We start from the raw sequence: 20378 nt of genomic DNA, 5'->3' as shown, positions 1-20378 counted from the left end.
ACTTGTGTCTTTTGCTGTTGAGAAATGTGTTTAATCAAGTTTTCTTGTGTTTGGCAGTACGCCGCTCTGCCAACAAACAGCGGATCAATCCAGTGACACGCAACAGAATTTCTGCAAGAGCTGGGAAAATAGATTTAGTAATGGGTAGTTTGATCCAAGCAGCCTGAAAGGCCCAAATCACATTCCAGGCCCAGTAATGCTTCCCATAAAACACCAGCATTTTCCACTGTTCGCCTCATTCTGGGTTAGTTTTTTCAGTGTTAGTTGTGTTTCACTTTAGAAACATCTAAAATGAATTGTCACCTTTTGTCTGTATGACTTCCATATCTTTAATGAAGATATTGAAAAATATTAGCCTAACTGGTAACCTGCTTTTTCAATTTTGTATTTATCCAGTGTTCAGTCACCCTCCCTCTCTTTTAACTGATCATCAAATCTCACACTAAAGAGACTGTATGCCACTATAATGACGTGTAACAAACGTTTTTTACCCTTTTGTAACTTCTCTAGCTATTCAGTTGTTTTAAAAGCACCCAAAAGAGACACCTAATAGCTTTAACATCATAAATTTGTAATTTTAGAAAAATCTTCCTGTCAGGTATTTTTATGCTGCAAGATGGGGATGAAGCATTAAATACAGATGCTATGTTTCTTGTGTAACATAATTCAGCAGCATCCTCCTAACCAGCTAGCTTGTATGCTAACCTGTTGTGTTTTGTACTCCTCAGACAGGTCATTGTAATTTTGTCCACGTGGGTTCTTGCTTGTAAGTGTGTGTTGATGTGACTGTAACCTTTAGCATGTAGGTTCAATAAGCGTGTTGTTCAGCGTCGGCTCTGTGGTAGGTGTGGGTAAACTGTTCTGTTCACTTGTAAACACAGAGGTATTACGGTGAAAATCGCTGTCCTTGTTGTTCGTAGTGGACATGCTTTCTCTCACTGCTGAAGCTTGCACTGTATAAAACTAATAGGTTGATTGTAGGCAGCTGACAGCTGTCTACTTTACTGCTGACATGGTGCTGGCCTACCTTGCCACACAGCCACCTGGTGGAAGATCCTCATAAAACTTTTTAATTCTCCCATTCTGCTTAATATCCTACTCATATCTTTAACTAAAGCCAACATAGCTACGCTAGCTACATAATTAACATTACTACATAAGCCAATGTAGTTAGGTAAGCGTTTGCAACATGAGCGTTAGCAAATTTAGCCAAAGCTAATGTAGCTGCATAGGTAATGTAGCATACATAGCTGCTTTGTGAGCTTAGCTTTAGCTACATGAGCTCTCTTATCTATAGCTAAGTTAGCTTTTGCTACATGAGCTTTAACATTGATACATAGCTTACGTATCTGCTTTGTGGGCTTAGCTTTAGCTATGTAAGAGATGTAGCTATGTTATTTAAGTAGCTTACACAGCTAATGGAGCTATGTAAGCTACGCCTTCTGCATTAGAATGTTTTCATAGTGGACAAGCTTTTTTTCTTTAAGCAGACTGTTTACTCATCTTTGTTAAACATTTTGCAATGTATGTTGTTGATGAATGCAAATGTGTAGTTTTAAGAGTGATAAAACTAGGGCTGGGAAATTTATCAAATGTAGATTTAATCGCAGTGTGACCTACTGCAATTTTTAAATCGCAGAGGGTGCAATATTTCTTTGATCTGAAATGCGTTTTGAAATACCAGTTTAATACATTTTTTATGCAGAGGTGTTTTGCTCTACACATAATGCAAACATTCAAGTGCTGTCTTTCTCTCTGTTAAGCTCCGACTCGTCTCCTCGACTGGGCGTGCGTCTTTCAAACTCTATAAACTCCAAAACTTTGAATAGAATCGCAGCAAAAACATGCTGCTGGGATTGAAGTTACTCATGTCCGCCATCTCCTGGTGTAAAGTGGGAACAGCGCAGACCTCCGCCATTAGCCCTATGTCCCAATAGTAAAGAATCCTTTAAAAAATTCCTGGATCCCGGATCAGTCCCAAAATCTAATCAATTCTTTCTTATGCCATTTCTGACATTTCCTGAAAATTTCATGAAAGTCTGTCCATGACGTTTTGAGGTATGTTGCTAACAAACTAACAAACAAACGAACAACAAACCCACCAGATCACATAACCTTCTTGGCAGAGGTAATAATACATATTATCCAAGTCATGGTAGACATGGCACATCATTTGACTTAATGCAAGTACTCAATCAAAAATAAAAAACAAAAGTATACTAATTTCTAAATTAATTCAGCATTTGATTGTACCAGTTACACCATAAAAGCATGTTATGATGATGCTGTAATAATGTTATATGTATAGTGTTTCACTATTAGGAGATCTGAGATAATCTGTGTGTTTGCAGATTAGTTTCACTTCACACTCAGTCTTTCTGATCAGCACTTCAGACTTTGATCTCCAAATCACAATGGTATTTAAGGCTGAAATTTCCACTTAGGGAGTTTAGAGTCATGTTTGTTTTTGAAATATCCATTTAATTTGTCCCTTCATGTGAGAGTCTTCATTGTCTTGTAGCAGGTTAGATCTGTTTCTGTCCTCTTGAAAGCAGCTGATTTCTACGTGTTCCTGCAGCTCCATGCTCAGACTGACAGGCTTATGGCTCCATGTCTGACCTTTGCCGTATTGTCTTCTGCCTGTCACAACTCTCTTCAGGAAGTGTTACAGCCGCACATTTATTTCACTTTCTACTCCCTGGTGAATTTTCCCACAGAGGCCATAAAAAAGCTTGAAGTTTTCAAGCTGCTTACGTCTTCAGTAGGCCCTTGAATTGCATAAGGAATGTAAATTTAGATTTTTTTTCATGTCTTTCTCAAGTCTTTGGTAGCATACACAGTAAACTTTGCTCCCCTGAGCTGTCATACTGAAGCCAATTTTAGGAGGTATTTATACTCAACTTTAAAAATTTTTTCCATTTAAAGATGCAATTTGCATAACTTTCGCACTGAAATTTCTATACCATTTTAAGAAGGGACCATTCCTTACATCTGAAGACAGGACTTTGGACCGCTGAGTAGCAGTCCATTTCTTTCTCTCCTTCATACAGGGTAGAAGCTTATGACATCTGTGGTCCAGGATTGGGTTGACACTTGTAGTCCATTTCCTGTACACATCTGTGTGGTGGCTCTTGATCCACAGACTCCAGCCTCAGTCCACTCCTTGTGAAGCTCCCCTAAGTTTTTGAATCTGCTTTGTTTGACAGTCCTCTGAAGGCTGAGCTCATCTCTGTTGCTTGAGTGCCTTTTCTCACCACACTGTTCCCTTCAACTTAACTTTGCATGAATATTTTAATACAGAACTCGAAGAACAGCCTGCCCTTTCAGCAGTGACCTTCTGTGGCTTACCCTCCTTAGGGAGTATGTCAGTGGTTGTCCTCTAGACTTTTGTCAAGCCAGCAGTCTTCTCTATGATTGTGGTTGTGTGTACTGAACCAGAGTGAGAGAAAAAGGCTCAGGAAACATTTGTAAAGGGGACTTCCACAATATTCTAATATTTTGAGGAAGAGGATTTTAAGATTTTTGTGAGCTGTTAAATGAAATCATCAAGATTAAAACAAAAAAGTCTTGAAATGTTTCACTTTGTATGTGATGAACCTAGAATATAGGGAGATTTAACTTTCTCTAAGTAAATCACAGGAAACAAAATGAACTTTTAAAGTCTTACATGTGAATATTTCCTGGTTTCCTTTTCTCCTCCTGGACAGTTAACTGTGGCGCAGTACAGTAGATAAAATCTGCAGAACTGCATCAGGAAACATTTAGACATTTTTAGATATTTTTTTGAAAGAATAAACTGTATGATTAATGCATTCATATTTGACATTACTTGACGCCAACCTGGTGCCAGTCGGCATTGTTTTCCAACAGTTCAAACCTAATATAGGATGCTCTTTCTTTCCCAAAGAAACAAAAGTTCTTTTTTTCTGGTTTAACCACTTATTGTTTGTGACTGATTTAGGGCCCAGAGTTAAAAAGACAGATGATTCTGCAGCTGCAGTGAATTTCAGAGTATTTACTGAGACACTGTTGAACAACTTGGTATTGTTATAGACACATTGTGGTTCTAGCTGTAATAAGAATACAGTTGTAATTTTCTTTTGTTTGCCTAGAATATTTTAAAAGTTGTGTTGTAGCTGAAATGTGGATTGTTGTAATTAGTTTTGTACGTGGCACCCTCACTGTCTCGCTCTCTACCTTCTCATTTCTCAGGGTAATTGCTGGTTCTGTGAAGCCAATTGAAGGTCTTTAAGTCCTGTTTACATTCCTGGGATTCCTCTCTGTATACATGCACATACTGTTGACATCATTGGATTAGAGTAAAAATCACTCTCTGTGTTGTGACAAGGAGAAACTTCTGGTCGCATGCACACCTCTGCATGAACCGGCTCAGTGCAGGGAGTGAGCTGGCTGTAGTTTTGCTGAGGTTTTTTTTTAGTGTCTTTTACTCCCAGCAGACTCATTCACACACCCCTCCCCGGCTGCAGGATGTCCTGCTTTGACTGGCCGAATAATCCCCACCCTGCCTCTCGATTGGCTGTGTCTGCTCTCTCATTGTGAGTGTGGGTTCCTGACACACCTACATGTGGACATCCACTCCAAACACGTCGCTACAGAACAAAACAAAGGCAGGCCAGGTCACATGTGACTGCTGTTTCGTATCACTGTGTCTGAGGAGTGAGATGGGAGGTGACATCAAGTCCCAGCATGCATCAGTACCAGATCATTCACTCTGATAAACTGGAGGGTTGGCTTCAAGTGTCAAATCGAAGACTATGTTCACAGTACAGGCAACAGTAGCTGAAATGTGTTTTTAGTTTCAGTTACGCAGCTGTAGTTTGATTTTCTTTGTGATTATTATTATTTTTCTTTATTCATGGGATTTTCACATCCATATCTAGTAAAGGTCTGATGTTTGAAAATGTTTTTAATTTTGTAGTGCATGTGCAGCTACTCTGCACTGACTCTGGCAGCTGTGAAGAAAGTAGCTCCGGTCATACTGAATTTTGGATGAATTTATCTCTGTGATGTGGAGCTGATTAGGACATAATACACTGGTGCTTTCTGTAACATCACATCAAATCCACATCCGTTAAGCAGTCGAGGCTCATTGCTTCAGGACTTTAAGTACTCTGGCACAGGGCTGGATCCAGGCTGGGGGTCTTGGAGGGGGAAAATGACATATAAATTCACATAGGTTTTTGTGGATGTGGTTTATCATGTTTACATTCATGATAGGGCTGAAGGATTTTTGAAAATAATCTTTTTTTTTAAATAATACATTCGCAATTTGACATGCAATTATTTTTAAGTTCTTTATCATACATATTTTTCAACAAACACAAACAATAATTAATTCTATATTAATACCAGCACAATATTAGATAGAGTAAACATACACTGTTCTTTATGCGGGCATAAATGTCAGTATGACAGCCTTGTATCATGCCAACAAGGGCTGAATATATTTTTAAAAATACCTACTGATTATTTTGACCCATATTTCAGGTGCAGTGGGAATTGCTGTATAGAAGGGAATTGTCATTTTAATGTCATTCTCATTTTAAGTAAGAAAAACATTTGCAAAAAAGTAAGAAAAGTAATGCTGATGACAGTCAACAGTCACAGAGCCGTTGCTGTATGCAGAGTCTCCCATCTCAGCGGCTTAAGCTTTTAACTCCTTCACAGTAGTCATAGGTGTCTTGGTGGCCTCTCCGACAGCCTGATCCAGGCAGATTTACACATGTGCCCTAGTCCTTCCATTTCTTGATGATGGATTTAACTGAAATCCAGGGGAGGTTCAGTGCCTTGGAAATGTGTTTGTAACAATCCCCTGACTTGAACTTTTCAATGGCCCTTTCTCAGAGTTGCTTGGAGCGTTCTTTTGTCTTCACGGTGTAATGGTAGCCAGGAATACTGATTAACCAGTGACTGGACTGTCCAAACATGGATGCTTTTATACTGCAACCACCTGAGACACATTCACTGCACGCAGGTGATCCCCATGTCACTAACTGAGAGGCTACCAGCACCAGCTGGCTGGACCTCCATTGAATTAGGTCGGTCACTGAGTCTCTGATGCCACGTTGGCAAATCCCAGCACTGCAAATACAAATGCACTTTGTTGTGACATGTGCATGTGTATGGAGCCTCATACACAGAAAACATTAGAATAATTTACAATATTTGAAAATCTCTAAATCAAACTTTTACCCACTGATATGTTGATTCTATACCTCTAATGTTCTTCTGGAATTTACCAAATAAAAACAGACTAGACCATACATGTGATCAACCTTCAGGATCCAATTATCAAACATCTTTAGAGTACATCAGGCTGAAGAGGGAGGTCTGATCTTAACCAATAATAAAATAAAACCATCCTCTTTTCTTTGCTTACTTGATCCCAGAGAAACACTCCCACAAACCTCCACATCTCCCCAGTTCACTAGGGATGCAACTTCTGCATTTCCCTGTGTGTTTTGGGAGCTGGCCTACTTTCTGTTTGTGTATTGTCTCTGTGTGTCTCTGTCTCTGTTTAAGTTCCCTCGGTAAAAGCCCAGAGGCTTTGTTATTTCTCTGAGGCAGCGTTTAGTCCTCGTACTGCAGCTCTGGGTCTGAACTCTAGCTGGAAACTCCTCTCATTTAGTATGGGATGGGATTTAGTTATGTTGCAGTTTTATGCTAGATTTGCATCCTTTGTATGGGGAGGATAAGTGTATTCTCTGTGTGGATGAATGCTGCCATTAAGCAGCCAGCCGGGCTTCAGATGGAGCTGAGCTGAAAGACAGGCCTGTGGTGGTTACATAAGTCGCTCTTTGTCGTGTCATTGTGTCGCTGTGATGAGCCGGGCCCGGGCCAACAGTGGAAGTGGCCTCATTAACCAGAAGTAACTCAACATTTTAACACTTCCCACACTGTTAAACCAGTTTGTATTGATAGATTTACATTTTTATTGTGGCATGTAGACATTAAAGGTTTGACTTTATATAGGAAATGAGAAGTAGCAATGTTGAGGTTAAGTCATAGTTTGTATTTGAAGGGATACTTAAACATTTTGGCAAATTCGCCCATTGCCATAATTCCTATAGTCTTAGTAATAGGTCCATTTCCTTTAGTTGTCCATGCAAGCTGTTTCTAGATCTGGGGGGACCATTAGACTAGCTGCACCGCGAATGCTATTTTAGCAGACGGAATTTTTGCTTTCCCTCATCAAACTCATCCAATACACAATCCAACAACTCCAAAACGCTCTGGTGGACAAGTTGTGACCTGCACATTCACCACGCTATGAAACAATCATGGAACATTACGAGACGGAGATGTTTCAAAGTTAAATGCAAAGCCAGAACTACACTCCAGACATGGTTGCTGCACTGTGTCACTCCACCCAGTGGTTCACTCAAGAAATAGTTCCGAGTATTTGCTTCATGTGTCATACCAGTACTAGACCAATAAAAACACAGATTTAGATTCTTCATTTTGGTACCCTACCACTCCAAATGAAAAGCATAAAAATGGGAAAGGTACTCAGTGCTGTTTATCCTTTTGGCATCTTTTTCAGATTTTTCTCTGAATCCTTTACAAAACTGAGGTGCTTTTGCCATGATTCCTACTCACAAAGGAGTAGGATATGTGGCAGCAGCGCCAGGAACTGGTATAAAGATTGTAATGACGAGTGGTGTTAATGGTAACATATTATGCAAAGCACATTTTTTCAGGCTTTTCTAACAAAATATGTGCCCCTGGCCAGTCCACAATTCGCCCCAAAATCAGAAAATCCCCCCCCCCCCCCCCCCACCACCTTTCAGAAAATGTGTGCTGAAACAAGCCGTCCTCAGATTTTTCCCTCATGATGTCATGTGGGGAGTAAGCCCCGCCCCCAGGTTTGATTGACCCTCCCGGAGGAAAGTTCTGCCCTCCTCACTTGATCGTCCTTTCAGCTGGCAGCTGAGAGAAGGATCAGGAGAGCCACATCCATTAAGCCACATCAATGTCCTGGCAGGGGCGGAGTCAGACAGCTCATTAACATTTAAAGCCACAGACAAAAAAAATCTTGTTCTGCGCAGGGCTGAAACAGAGGGTTTATTTAGATGTGCAAAAATCCAATACTGGAGTGTTTTTTCCAGCAACAAACTTCACAGGCATGTTTTGGGGACCTCTGAGGCCAATATAAACTTGTCTTGAAGGGTTTAATGTTTGACCTTTAGGGTTGATTATTGCAGCATGATGTGGACACACCAAGGCACTTATATGCCGTTTGCATGACAGCATAGCTATGTCATGGCTTTGCTATAACATTGATTTGATGCAGAAGTTTAAAAATAGGTGTATTGCAATTTAAGTGCAAAATGTAGCATTTTCAGCATTTTAGGGGGCTCTGAAAATTCAAAAGGGCATGAAATTGCTGTCATAAATGTTGAATTAGTGCACATTAAAATTACTTATCAGGTCAATGAAATCAGGTCAGAGAGCTGTTGGAGAACATCTGCCCGCTATGACCACAAACATGTCTCTCAAAACATAGCGGTTCAGTGTGGCAAAGCAGTTTGTTTGATTATTGTGTTGACATAGATTTAAAACACCTAAAGAGGTTTATTTATAGAAACAAACAGACAACAAACAGAGTAAATAACACAGACTGACCCCCATCTCTCTCTCTCTCTCTCTCTGTCTGTCTGCAGTGGAGGGTGAAGGTCAAGGTCGCATTCTCCAACGGTTTCCTGAGAAAGACTGGGAGGACAGCCCGTTCCCACAAGGCATAGAGCTGGTAAGTTAACACTTAGAGACATGTTAAAGCAAGCAAACATGAGAGGATTTACAGGAGGGATTCATCACATGTTATGAATATTACCATGGTTTAATGAAAAGACTGATGAAAAGTAAGAATCCTCTGCTTTTAAAGAAACAGCTTCTTGTTTTATTCCCAGAGTATTATTACCTCAAGCCTTCAGTTATTTATAGGCATAAGAAATCACATTATTGTTCAGACTTATTAATTTTGATGAAATCATTTAACCCTGATGGTCTGAAAAGAAACTGAATTTTGACTAAAAAGGTTTTCAAATCATTGGCGTGTGCTTTGGTCCATTACAAGTACTGTAACACTAATAACTGCAACACAATTTTCTTATGATTACTGAGGTGTTGTAAGAACTTTTGCTGTCAGATATCTTGCTCATGCCGTTGTGCATCAACATGAAATCTGTGCATCCTTCCCCCTTTACCTCCACTGGTTTTTCCCTCTTTAATTTCCTCTTCCTCCTCTGTAGTTCTGTCAGCCCAGCGGTTGGCAGCTGGTTCCTGAGCGGCAGCCCGCCTCCTTCTTTGTAGCTGTTTTGACTGACATCAACTCGGAGCGTCACTACTGCGCCTGCTTCACCTTCTGGGAGGGACTCGACCGACAACAGGTAAGACAGACATCACCAAGAGCATCCACACACTCACATGTCCTTATTATATTTTTTATTTCTTCTTTGTTTTTTATTATTGTTCAAATCAGCTTGAACTGCAGTTAAATATACGTTTCTTTCTGTGTTCAGCTGCAGAAGGCCGAAGCTAGCGAGGCAGATGAAGCGGATGAAGAGCCAGCTGTTGTCCAGTCAGCTCAGGTCTTCTCTCCAAAGAGCCTGGTGCTGGTGTCCCGACTGGACTACCCCGAGGTGTTCAGGGTACGGAAAAACTGACAACAGCTACAGATATGACCTCTCTCTGTCCATCTCTGCATCTGTACACATCACATATTATTAAGGGCCTCTGTCTACAGCGCTTGTTTTTAATTCAAAACCATTGTAGCCCAGCGGTCTGCGCCTGGGCAGAAGAGCGTTTTTGGAACATCACTGCACTCGTTGGTGTCACTTCTTCCTCACTTGCCAATCAAAATCAAGAAAGGGCGGGTCTTCTGACAGTAGCGAAAGAGAAACTGATCCGTCTTGTATTTTTTAGAGGGTAGTTTTCAAGTCTGCAGCTGCTGCCTCTGCCAGGATAGGATTCCTTTATATCTGCATGTCTTCTGTGTGATATTTAATTAAAATACAGAAATATGAAGCACATAGAGCTATTTTATAACAACATTATGGATTCTGTTGAGGAAAGCAGGATTCAATTTTGTTGTAACAGCAACAATTAACGCTTGCGAGAGCATTGTGGAATTGAGGTCCTGAGCGCTGTCAGCCCAAAAAAATCCAGCGATGGGCACAGGCCCTAAGGATTTAAAACTGAGAAAATAACACAGTAATGACAGAAAATTTTTAGAAATTTTTATAGACAATAGTCTCCTGTTCTGAATATTCAGACATGTCTTGTGATGAGTATCCTGTGCATATTAGATACATTAGACATTCAAATGAAAACCATTTAACATTAGGAAGTTTTAATGCATGATGTAACCACTTAAATTAATTCAACAGAAACGTTGCAGTTTGAACTTTAGATAGAATGAGATATGACTGAACAAAGAGGCAGGACTAAACAGATTAAAGAAATTATAGCCCAACCGATATGGGATTTTTTGGGCCGATACCGATATTGGTAGCTAAAAAAAAAGCCGATATCCAATATATTGGCCGATACATGAAATAGGAACATTGATACACACAGGATATATACTGTACATGAACACAAATGTGGACATGTGAATTAACAGCTGCATTTATCTTTGTTTATTTCACAACGATGCAACTTAGACGACGTTAAAATGCTTTATAACAGTCTTTTATTGTGACTGTGGAAAATATTAGACAAGAAAATGATAAATGGAGAGCCACATTTACATTGTTGTGGCAAATATGCATATAGAATATGTTTACAATGTGTTTGTTGATAACTCTGAGGAAGGCCACAAGCTTAAATGGGCCTATTTTATAAAGTTGTTCTCTAAAGATCTACTTTTCGTGAAACATTCTGTCTCCACACCGGTAGAATATGTCACAGGAAAGATAAACACTGTATAAATGCTTTTCTGGTTTGTGCTTTTCAAAGTAAAAGCCCGGTTTAGCATTTCTATAGAGAAACTCCATCCATTTGTACAGAATGCTTTTATTTTGAATAGTTCCCAACAAACTTCCTCTGTACACTGAATCAAGTCGCTTTTAGGGGGGTTTATTGAGGTAAAACTTATGAAGAAGGACAGGGCTTTGGGAACAGGAAGATGTGGCTAACGTGCAGAAAACTGTGTGAAAGCAGCACCGGCACGACCCCGAGCTGACACGCACGGCACACACAAGCAGCCGTGGCAGCAGCCGCTGCTCACTGAGAAGAGCAACAACGATACGTGCTTTCACGTCTGAGTCTCTAAAACTCGACTTTGAAAGAGTTGCTAGAGGGGTCTGAAAACTCGCTAATATAGCGACAGAGTTGCTAAGTTGGCAACACTAAGTGGGGGAGAGCTGCTGCTGAACTCTGTGTTTGAGGGGGAAGGACCAAGCTTGGGCTGAGTTCAGCAGGGATACACACAGAGCAACAGGAACAGAGACAAAATACCCGCGCAGCAAAAAGTTAATATATCGGCTACACTGCCGCTGTTGATTAATCTGTGATACACTATAAACGGCATGCCGATAAATCGGTCGGGCCCTAAAAGAAATGCATCATTACAAAAACATTAACATGGGAAAGTCAAGATCTTTCAGTTTCAAAGCAAAACAGAAATAAAATATATGGATGTAAGTCTGCCAAAGGCATTCTCCATTATAGGTTTTTCACTCATTTTTTTTCCTTTGTGACCCATTAAAACTGCTCCATGAGCAAATTTTGGGTCCAAACCCACAAATTTAGAACCACTGATCTAAAATGTAGTTAGTTGTGTTGTGCTTATGGTACAGAGCTATGTCTGATCTCTGTGTCCACTTCTCTCTCACTTTGTTGTGCAGAACTGTCTGGGTCTGATCTACACCGTCCATGTCGATAGCCTCACTGTTCCTTTGGAAACGGTGATTGGAAACCTCCTCACATGTGTCATCCCCATCGCCGGAGGCTCACAGGTAACTGAAGAAGTTAAATCCTTTTCTCACAAAGACACCTGCAGAGTTAAAGGTATATAGACCATAAGTATATAGAAACCATAGACCATAAGTATATAGAAACATTAATCGTTGACACCGTTCTTCAGACTAAGGCTGGCTACACACTAGATGATTTTTAGAATTTAACAGAATTTTATAACACGGGACACCACAGAAATAAGGACTGTTTCAACTTATTTTTAATAGTAACCATAGCAGTAACATGATGATTTCACAGAGGACACACCATAGAAACTTGCGTGATCAAATGTGGCTATAGAAGGAAAACAAACATGCAGAAGTCTTCAACGATTGGCCATGGCATGTCTTATAGTTTCAGTGAAAAACAAGAAACAATGAAAAGATTATGGACTAAAAACTGGCTGAGGCAAAGGAATAGTATTTACATTTGTGAGCTTTAAAATACATACAGTGCCTTTGATAAGGATTCACCCCCTTGGACCTTTTACCATTTATTGATTTTATAAATCAGTTATGGTAAATATAAGTTTGCTTTTTTGACCAAAAGAAAATACAAAAAAATTCTTTAATGTCAAAGTGGAAACAGATATCTACAAGTTAATGTCAATTAAATAAAAATATGTAATGTAAAATAGGTGACTGCATGAATATTCACCTCTTTGATGTCAGTATTTATTAGATTCACATTTGGCTGCAATCACAGCACTGAGTCTGTGTGGATAGGTCTCGCTCAGGCTTGCACATCTGGACACTGCAATTTTATTCCATTCTTCTTTGCAAAACTGCTCAAGCTCTGTCTGGTTCGGGAATCGAGAGTGAACAACTTTTTTCAAGTCCAGCACAAATTCTCTATTGAATTGAGGTCTGGGCTTTGACCTGGCTACTTAAACCATTTCTGTGTGGCATTCCCTGTATCAAAAATTAAACTTCCCAAGCCGTAGATATCTTGCAGATTGAATAAGCTTGTCCTCCAGGATTTTCTGATATTACGTCACATTTTTTACCCTCTACCCTTAGAAGCCTACCTGGGCTGGCTTCTGAAAAGCATCCCTAAAGCATGATGTTGCTACCACTGTGCTTCACAGTGGGGATTGTGTACATAGCGTCTTGTCTGATGGCCAGAAAGCTTCATTTTGATCTCATCAGACCAAAGAACTTTCTTCCACTTTAACGTGGAGTCCTCCACATGCCTTTTGGCCAACTTTGATTGAGATTTAATATGAGTTTTTTTTCAACAGTGGCTTTCTATTTGCCACTCTCTTGTAAGAAAAAAACTTAGTTATATTAACTATGATTGATGTATAAAATCAATAAAGGGGGAAAACATCTCAGAGGATGAATACTTTTCATAGTCAGTATAGCATCCTGTTAATGACACTACCCAGTCTGCTGACTCTCAGCCTGTGCAGCAACCCAACTGGCCTAAAACCAGGCTTAAAAATCATCAAGTGTGCAGCCAGCCTCATTTTTATGCTGTTCCATGTCTTTGCTGGTAGTCGATGCTCCTCACGTCTTCCCATTCCTCGCTCAGCAGGGAAGCTTCTCCAGACAGAAAGCAGAGCAGAAGTAGAGCTTGGCATAGATGTCACTTACACATGTGTGATATGTAGCATTATGTGCAGCCTCTGAGAAATGTAAACACACTTCTGTAGCTGTAATTGATCTGCTCATACGGGGCTTGATATCACTTTGGATCTTCACAAGTCTGCTTTCTGTATTAAGGTTTAGCCAAAAATACTGTCAATGTTGTTTTTTTTTGTTTTGAAAAAGAATTGCTGATGTTTATGTACCTATTTGTACGCCTTTTACCACTTCTACCCCTATAAATGTACCTGCTCCACAATACAGACCAGAGCAAACGAGCTATAGGTGTCAAAAAGCCATCAACATGCAGACCTACTTTGTGCATGCATTATTGAGCCACTGATGTATAACTTTCTGCAGAATCATGAGGGTTAAAATTTTCCTTTTTGATCTGATTTAATCTAACACTAGATCTTGTAATCAACTGAGTAAGACTCCCTACAAGAATGTTACATTTTTTAGCATCTTTTTTTAGTCAATTTTTACTAAAAAAAATTCTCTGTGTTCGATAGGACTGAATCATCCACTTCTTTTTGTGATATTTTTCATGACAGAAATAAATCTACCCTTCTATTTATAACCAGACGAACCAAGAAAACATGTTTGTTTTCTGTTACATAACTTATCATATTTTAGACTCCACATCTCCACACTTGGAACCATGCTTCTGTTTTTTGTTTATCTTTGTTTACTTGCTGAATAACTGAAATAACTCGGCCGAAAGCCCAACCTTTGTCCTTATTTCTGAAGTCAAAAGATGGCAGTTATTGCAAGCAGTTTTAAGTTTTTCTCATGACATTTGATGCTTTTTATTTAATTTTCATGTCTTTTTTTATCACATTTCTTATATTTTGTTAAAGCCATGCCGCATGAGGAAAATAGTGACTTCTTTCTGCTTTTTAACTGTGTTTTGTGCATTAAAGAAAAAAATAACTTATCACAATTGGTGCACAAACAGAAGGGAGTTTCTAATTTCTCTAAATGCACACGAGTTAATCTCTCGTCCTTTGGTTTCCAGATGTTTTTGTGTGTCGTTTGTGTGCACCCTACTGTACACTGGTTCCTCTGTGTTACAGATAAATGAATCCCCAGTTTGTAGTTTAGAAATGGTTCCTCAGGTCCTGGCCTGTGACTGGCTGCTGGCCTGTCTCCAGGTAACTCTCTCATTTCTGCAAGCTTCACCAATCAACGATCAGCTCGATGTTATTGATTCTGTTAATCAAACAGAGCCCAGTTTGCCTTTTTCTGTAAGGAATGTGTTTTCTTTCTTTCTGCAGTCATTTCAAATCATTTGTGATTGATGATGCTTTGGCTTTTTTGACCTGCTTTTTAATGTGTTTGGTGATCAAACGGTTCATGCTTTCATACGTTTATTTATATTTTTTGACATCAACTTGATTTGTCAAAGCTTTTTTATTGTTTCAGAAAAATAGACTTAATTCATCATCCACTCTTAGGAAGAAACATGTTCTTTGACCCCACTGCTGCAGCTTTTAAGAGGACTCTGACATACAGAACAAAATCTAGAGAGCAATCTTTAGCACATCGAGGCCTTAAATACCCAATTATATATTAGTTTTTGAGATTGATTTCATTGATCCAAAGAGCCCTGAGTACAATACCATCCATGAGTAAAAATAAATTGAATGTTTATGACAGTAAAATCCAGTTTGCATAATAATTTGGAACACGTTGCATAGATTATAAATATGTAAGTCAGCAACCTTTTTCCATGAGGAAGTCTAGACGAAGATCAGCTAAAGAAACATCTTTGGTGATAAAATCTCTGATGAATGAAAGTATACGGAGACTAAACAAGACTAAAGATAAACGTCACCCTCAGCTCAAATTGTCCCAAGACTGAGCTTATTGTCATTCACCATGCAACCACACATCAATATCCAGCTTGTATCAAATAAACCTAAGACCACTAAGGGTCAATCCCATTTGAAGGGGTGAAGGGGTGTTGAAATTCTCTTTTGAACTGAGGGCTAGGGCTAAGGGCCAAGGGCTACATAGCCAGTGAAACAAAGATTTTCCAGGACCACACTTGAAACCCAGGGGTATGATGAATTTCCCACCATGCACTGCGTTCGCTTGTGAAATGGCACAACGGACTAAGTAGGAGGCGCACAACTGTAAATATTTTCAGTATTGACTAGAGAAAATACAACAGTTGTGTTTTCTCAGATACTCAGTCTTTAGTTACTTGGGAGTTTCTTGTATTGTGTATGTACACGTGTAAACCAGGGCTGTTAACTGTATAAATAGATGGAGAAGATCAACACGGAAATCCATAGTATGAACGAGATGGTTGAAGCTTTATTGTCACTTCTGATGACGTGCTGTTTATCTGCAATATGTGATGGTGAACTGCAATCAAGTGGTGTCTTGTTTCTTAAGAATAGGTTTTCACCCCAATCCCTTACCACTCTTTCAAGAGGCAAGGGGAAGGGGTAGATGAAGAGGAAGGGCTAAGGGGTAGAAATGGGATTGGCCCTAAGCCTGCCTGGAATCTGGGTTTGATGATTGATGACCAGCTTACCCTTAAGGTTCATGTGGCCTCGATTGCTCGGCTTTGCCAATTTACCCTCTATAACATCAAGAGGATCAGACCCTACCTGACAGACGCAGCTCCTGCTACAGCCTCTTGAGTTGACTACTGCAGCTCATCACTGGCAGGCGTCCCTGTGATGATTATGTGCAGTTAAGACAGTTTGCAGGAGTTTGCCTGCAATTTTTGTAAAATTTCCCATTGTTGATCACCTCCTGTTTTTGTTGCTGTGGTGTCAAACAGGTTACACTAGAGTCATGTAAGAGCTTGTAGGTCTGGTTTTGTGACAACCATTTGTTATATTTTAACTAAAGAAAATATCAAGAAACATCACAATTAAGCTAAAAAATATCCATGTATGATTAGTGGGCTATATCACTTCCTTTGAACAAATCTCAGGAAGATGTTGGTGAATGAGGCTCAGTGATCTCTCACATGATGTTTATGAACCATTTAGGACACGCACACGTCCACCGGTTGCTGTGCAGGTTGTAGTTCAGTTGTTAGGTGACCATATGGGACGGCAGATGGCTTCCTACTGGGCAGCGCAGCGTCTGAATGACAGAATCAGATCTAATCTGTATTAACACACATACAGAGCAAAACAACAGAGCCTGAGTGCAGCTCTTCTTTCACACACATTGGAACACAAACTTGCATTACAGCAGCTAAATAATCGCTCTTTTAATGTCTGCAGTTTACTTTAACTAAACAAACACCTTTATGTGTATGCATGCAGATCCTCCAGGCTTTAACAAATGAGTTTGTCCTGTTTCTTTGAAGCCAAGCACAAACAGTTCCGTTCCTTCGACTGGAGAGGAGCACAGGCCACTTAGAAAGGAGCAACACAAGCCAACACACATTCCTGTAGCTGTTAAATCACACAGGACTAATCAGTCAGCCTCATTGAGTGTCTGTGGTTAGCAAAGAGTCTGTCTGTTCAAACTCAGCCCAGAAGAGGAAAACTCCAGCAACGTGACACTAGAATCAGCTCTGCTACATCACTGGAACACATTAAAAATAGACAGTCCTCTGAACTTACGCAGTGTCTATTTTGGACTGTTTTTTTTAATGTATTTTAACCAGGAGTGGGAAGTTCATTCAACATTTAACTTAATGCCAGGGCTGTACATCTTCACAGGGGTCATGTAGATATTCTGAAAATGACTTGATTCTTTTTAGTTTATCATCACAATGCATAATGATTGGTTGCATATTAAATGTTCTATATCATTGCACATATCTGTAGTACAGACATGATCAGGCTCTACAGCTCTGATGTAAACAGGCACGGTAAACTCAGCATTTTTGTCTTTTATTCTTTTCTGAATGCAGGTTCAGATCTGTGATGGCAACATCATCACTTGTAGCTTGAGCATTTTCACATGCAGGAGACAAAAACTGCAAGCATGGGCCTCTGTCCTCTTATCCCTGATGGTGATATCAGATGGATTTGATTTAAATAAGTCATAAAAATGAGAAAACGTGGAGTTTTGGTTACAATTGTCAGCATATTTGACGGTGTCTAATACATACAGAGTATGAAAGTGTAATCTAGAGAGCAGCTGTTTGTGGTCAGAAATACAGACAGGACCGGGCTCTAGGATGAGAGGTCACAGTGGGGCTGAGAGTTGGTTAAATTCTTCAGCTCTGATAAAATCTTTGGAACTTGTTAACATCAAATTAGATAAAATACAGTCCTTACTCCAGCCCTCTTGAAAAATCCTTTAGTCTCTGTCAGCCTCTCTCTTTCTGGATAGTGTGTTTGCTGAGCATGTAGCTTCTGCCTGGTGTGTACAGAAAACCGACGTTTTAAAAATATCACTCTTTGCCATAAAGATGAAGCCTCATTTAAATAATTTATTGTATCATATTAACCTTCTTCTTTCCTTTAATTAAAAATAGTTGACAATATATGGGCAAACATCTGTATTAGAGATACTTTAATTTGTAGAGATTAGATATCAGTATTTTCCAAAATCATCCCTCTTTTCCCAAAACATCTCACATTTATGTCAGGTCAACATCATGTTGCGACTTAGCCATCTAATAGCATGTATTCTTAGTGATTCTTTTAACCAAAAAGAGTGGGAAATTAGCACCCACCACCAGCCAAATGCTGGTATTTTTGAGCAGTGTCTGGTGAATTTGCTCAGCTTTACTGCCACTAGTGCAGGAATATAAAAGTAACATAACAGAGTGTTTTTGTAACAGTAAACAGCACACATTGAGCCCCATTTTCTGGTTGTTTTTACCAACTTTATGATCAAAAACATTTTGAATCCACCACCCAAAGTGGCAAAAGTGAAAGTTAATTTCCAACCCTGCAACCAAATGCTCTTCCTAAGGCTGAGACTAACACGTCACAATGTTTGAGCTACATTTACATGAATTGCTCATGAGTGGGAGTCTCTCAGGAGGATTTGAGGTCTCCTTTGTAACTTTAGGAGCAGACTTACCAACGAGAGCAAACTGTCCACATTATTGTTCTAAAATGATCTGTACTCTGTGTCGCTTCTGTGTGCTGCAGCAGCTCTTGTGAAAGATTTTTTTTCTAGAAGTGTCTGCAGGAACAGGTCGACCTGCGGGTCGTTACAAAACTCCACTTATTCATCAGACTAGTTTACACAACCCTGATGTGAAGTGAACTGCAGGCTGTTGGCCTGATGGCAGAGATGATGGATCACTGAAGTGAAGCTGCAGTGCAGCCTTGTGTTTAGGAAGTGACAGTAAACTCAAGTATTTTTGCATCCTTTCCCATAAAATCTCCTTAACCAGCATTGTGAATCAGAACATGAGCCCTGACCTTTGACCTGTGTGATAGTGTGATGAATCCTGATTAGATCATAGGAAAGATAAGCTCTCCTCTTACTGTCGTTAGTGATCGAACTTTTACAGGAACGTCATATTTCTGTCTCTTAAACAAACATAAGTGACAGAGGGTATTACAACCCTGTTTCCTGACATGCTCTGTCACACAGCCAGCTGCTCCAGTTGATATTTAACAGTCACACACGACGAGTTACACCTGAGGGAAATCCCTGCCTTGAAAAGTTGCATTAGTCAGTTATTGGAACTTTATTGCTCACATGATAAGACACATTTGTGCTTTCTCTTTTCCTCTTTACCATAACATTGAGTTTGAGGCTGAAAACATGAGATTGTTACAGGAACTGATAGCAGTGTCAGATTGGCTACCTGTAAAAGTTAGTCATGTGGTGTAGGAAAAGCCGAACTGTGGCTTTTTTTCAGTACATGTTTAGGTAAAAAGTGGTCTTTTTCCAAATAACTAGCTGAAATAAAATCTCAATTTTTATTCTTGCCTGAAAATAACTATGTTGTGATTAATGTAGTTATTTCAGCCTAAAACGTAATGCCTACACAAACGTGAGTTTAAATTTGATGTTAAATGAACCAAAAGTGACTGTTTAACAATGTTTTTGTATAGACATGTCCAAGTGGATTTGAAAATGTCAATTCAGAGACTTTAAATTGGAGATCTGGAAACCAAATGACTAACGAAGTTTGAATGTTTTCAGTGACAAATAAGAAATGAATATTTACTCATAGAAAATAGTCCATGGTCCATGTTGGATTTTTTTTAGTCATTTTTTGCCGTCCAAAACCTCTCAAAAAGTAACCATTTAATAACATGTCTATAAGTGCAGTGCAATTAATCCCAGATTATACTAAATCACAATATGGCCTGCTGCAATTACAAATCGCAAAAGTTACAATATTTCTTTAACTTGATGTGTCAGAATACCAGATTTATTATTTTTTTGCAGCAGAGATTTTATGCACATTATGCATTATAAAAATTCAATTTTTTTTAAGGATAAAAATCCCTGCTTTACAAATAAATATGTTTTGTTTTTTAAAGCAAGATTGACATAAAAATGGTCATCCTCATTGTTATGGCAATTGATATTAAATTTGCAATATAAGCCAAAATAATCACAATTTTGCCCCAGTGTATTATATCTAATATGGTTTAGGTTATAATATAGAATAATTTATTTCTTGTCTTTAGTTAAAAAAATATAGGATGAGGAACCTTAGAATATTTACATATTAAATCGTAATTGCAGTCTTGGGGGAAAAAAATCAGAGTTAGATTATTTACACAAGTCGTTCAGCCCTAATATCTACATGAATATATTTATGATTAAAGATTACTCAATATTTCTGGCTTTTTATCAGTTTGTTTACCACCTCAAGTCCCCCTAAAGTAAAATCCAAAATTTGTGTCTTAA

The 20378-nt window shown here is 39.2% G+C and overlaps 1 protein-coding gene across 5 annotated transcripts in view; it reads left to right on the top strand.

Annotated features, from left to right (window-relative positions):
• The window catches only part of sbf1 (SET binding factor 1), a 91222-nt gene that overhangs the window by 33640 nt on the left and 37204 nt on the right, over positions 1 to 20378 (top strand). For 3 of the 5 annotated variants that reach the window (XM_041780367.1, XM_041780369.1, XM_041780366.1), the window contains exons 2-6: positions 8685 to 8770; positions 9273 to 9410; positions 9543 to 9671; positions 11871 to 11981; positions 14645 to 14722. In XM_041780367.1, coding sequence (XP_041636301.1) covers positions 8685 to 8770; positions 9273 to 9410; positions 9543 to 9671; positions 11871 to 11981; positions 14645 to 14722 — 542 coding nt within the window. The remainder of the gene's footprint in view (positions 1 to 8684; positions 8771 to 9272; positions 9411 to 9542; positions 9672 to 11870; positions 11982 to 14644; positions 14723 to 20378) is intronic. The other 2 variants (XM_041780371.1, XM_041780370.1) reach the window with 1 other exon arrangement.

This window comes from Cheilinus undulatus, linkage group 23 (assembly GCF_018320785.1).
Source record: "Cheilinus undulatus linkage group 23, ASM1832078v1, whole genome shotgun sequence".
Lineage (NCBI taxonomy): Eukaryota > Metazoa > Chordata > Actinopteri > Labriformes > Labridae > Cheilinus > Cheilinus undulatus.
Note: the sequence above shows the minus strand (reverse complement) of the source record. Positions and strands in the feature narration are given on the sequence as shown.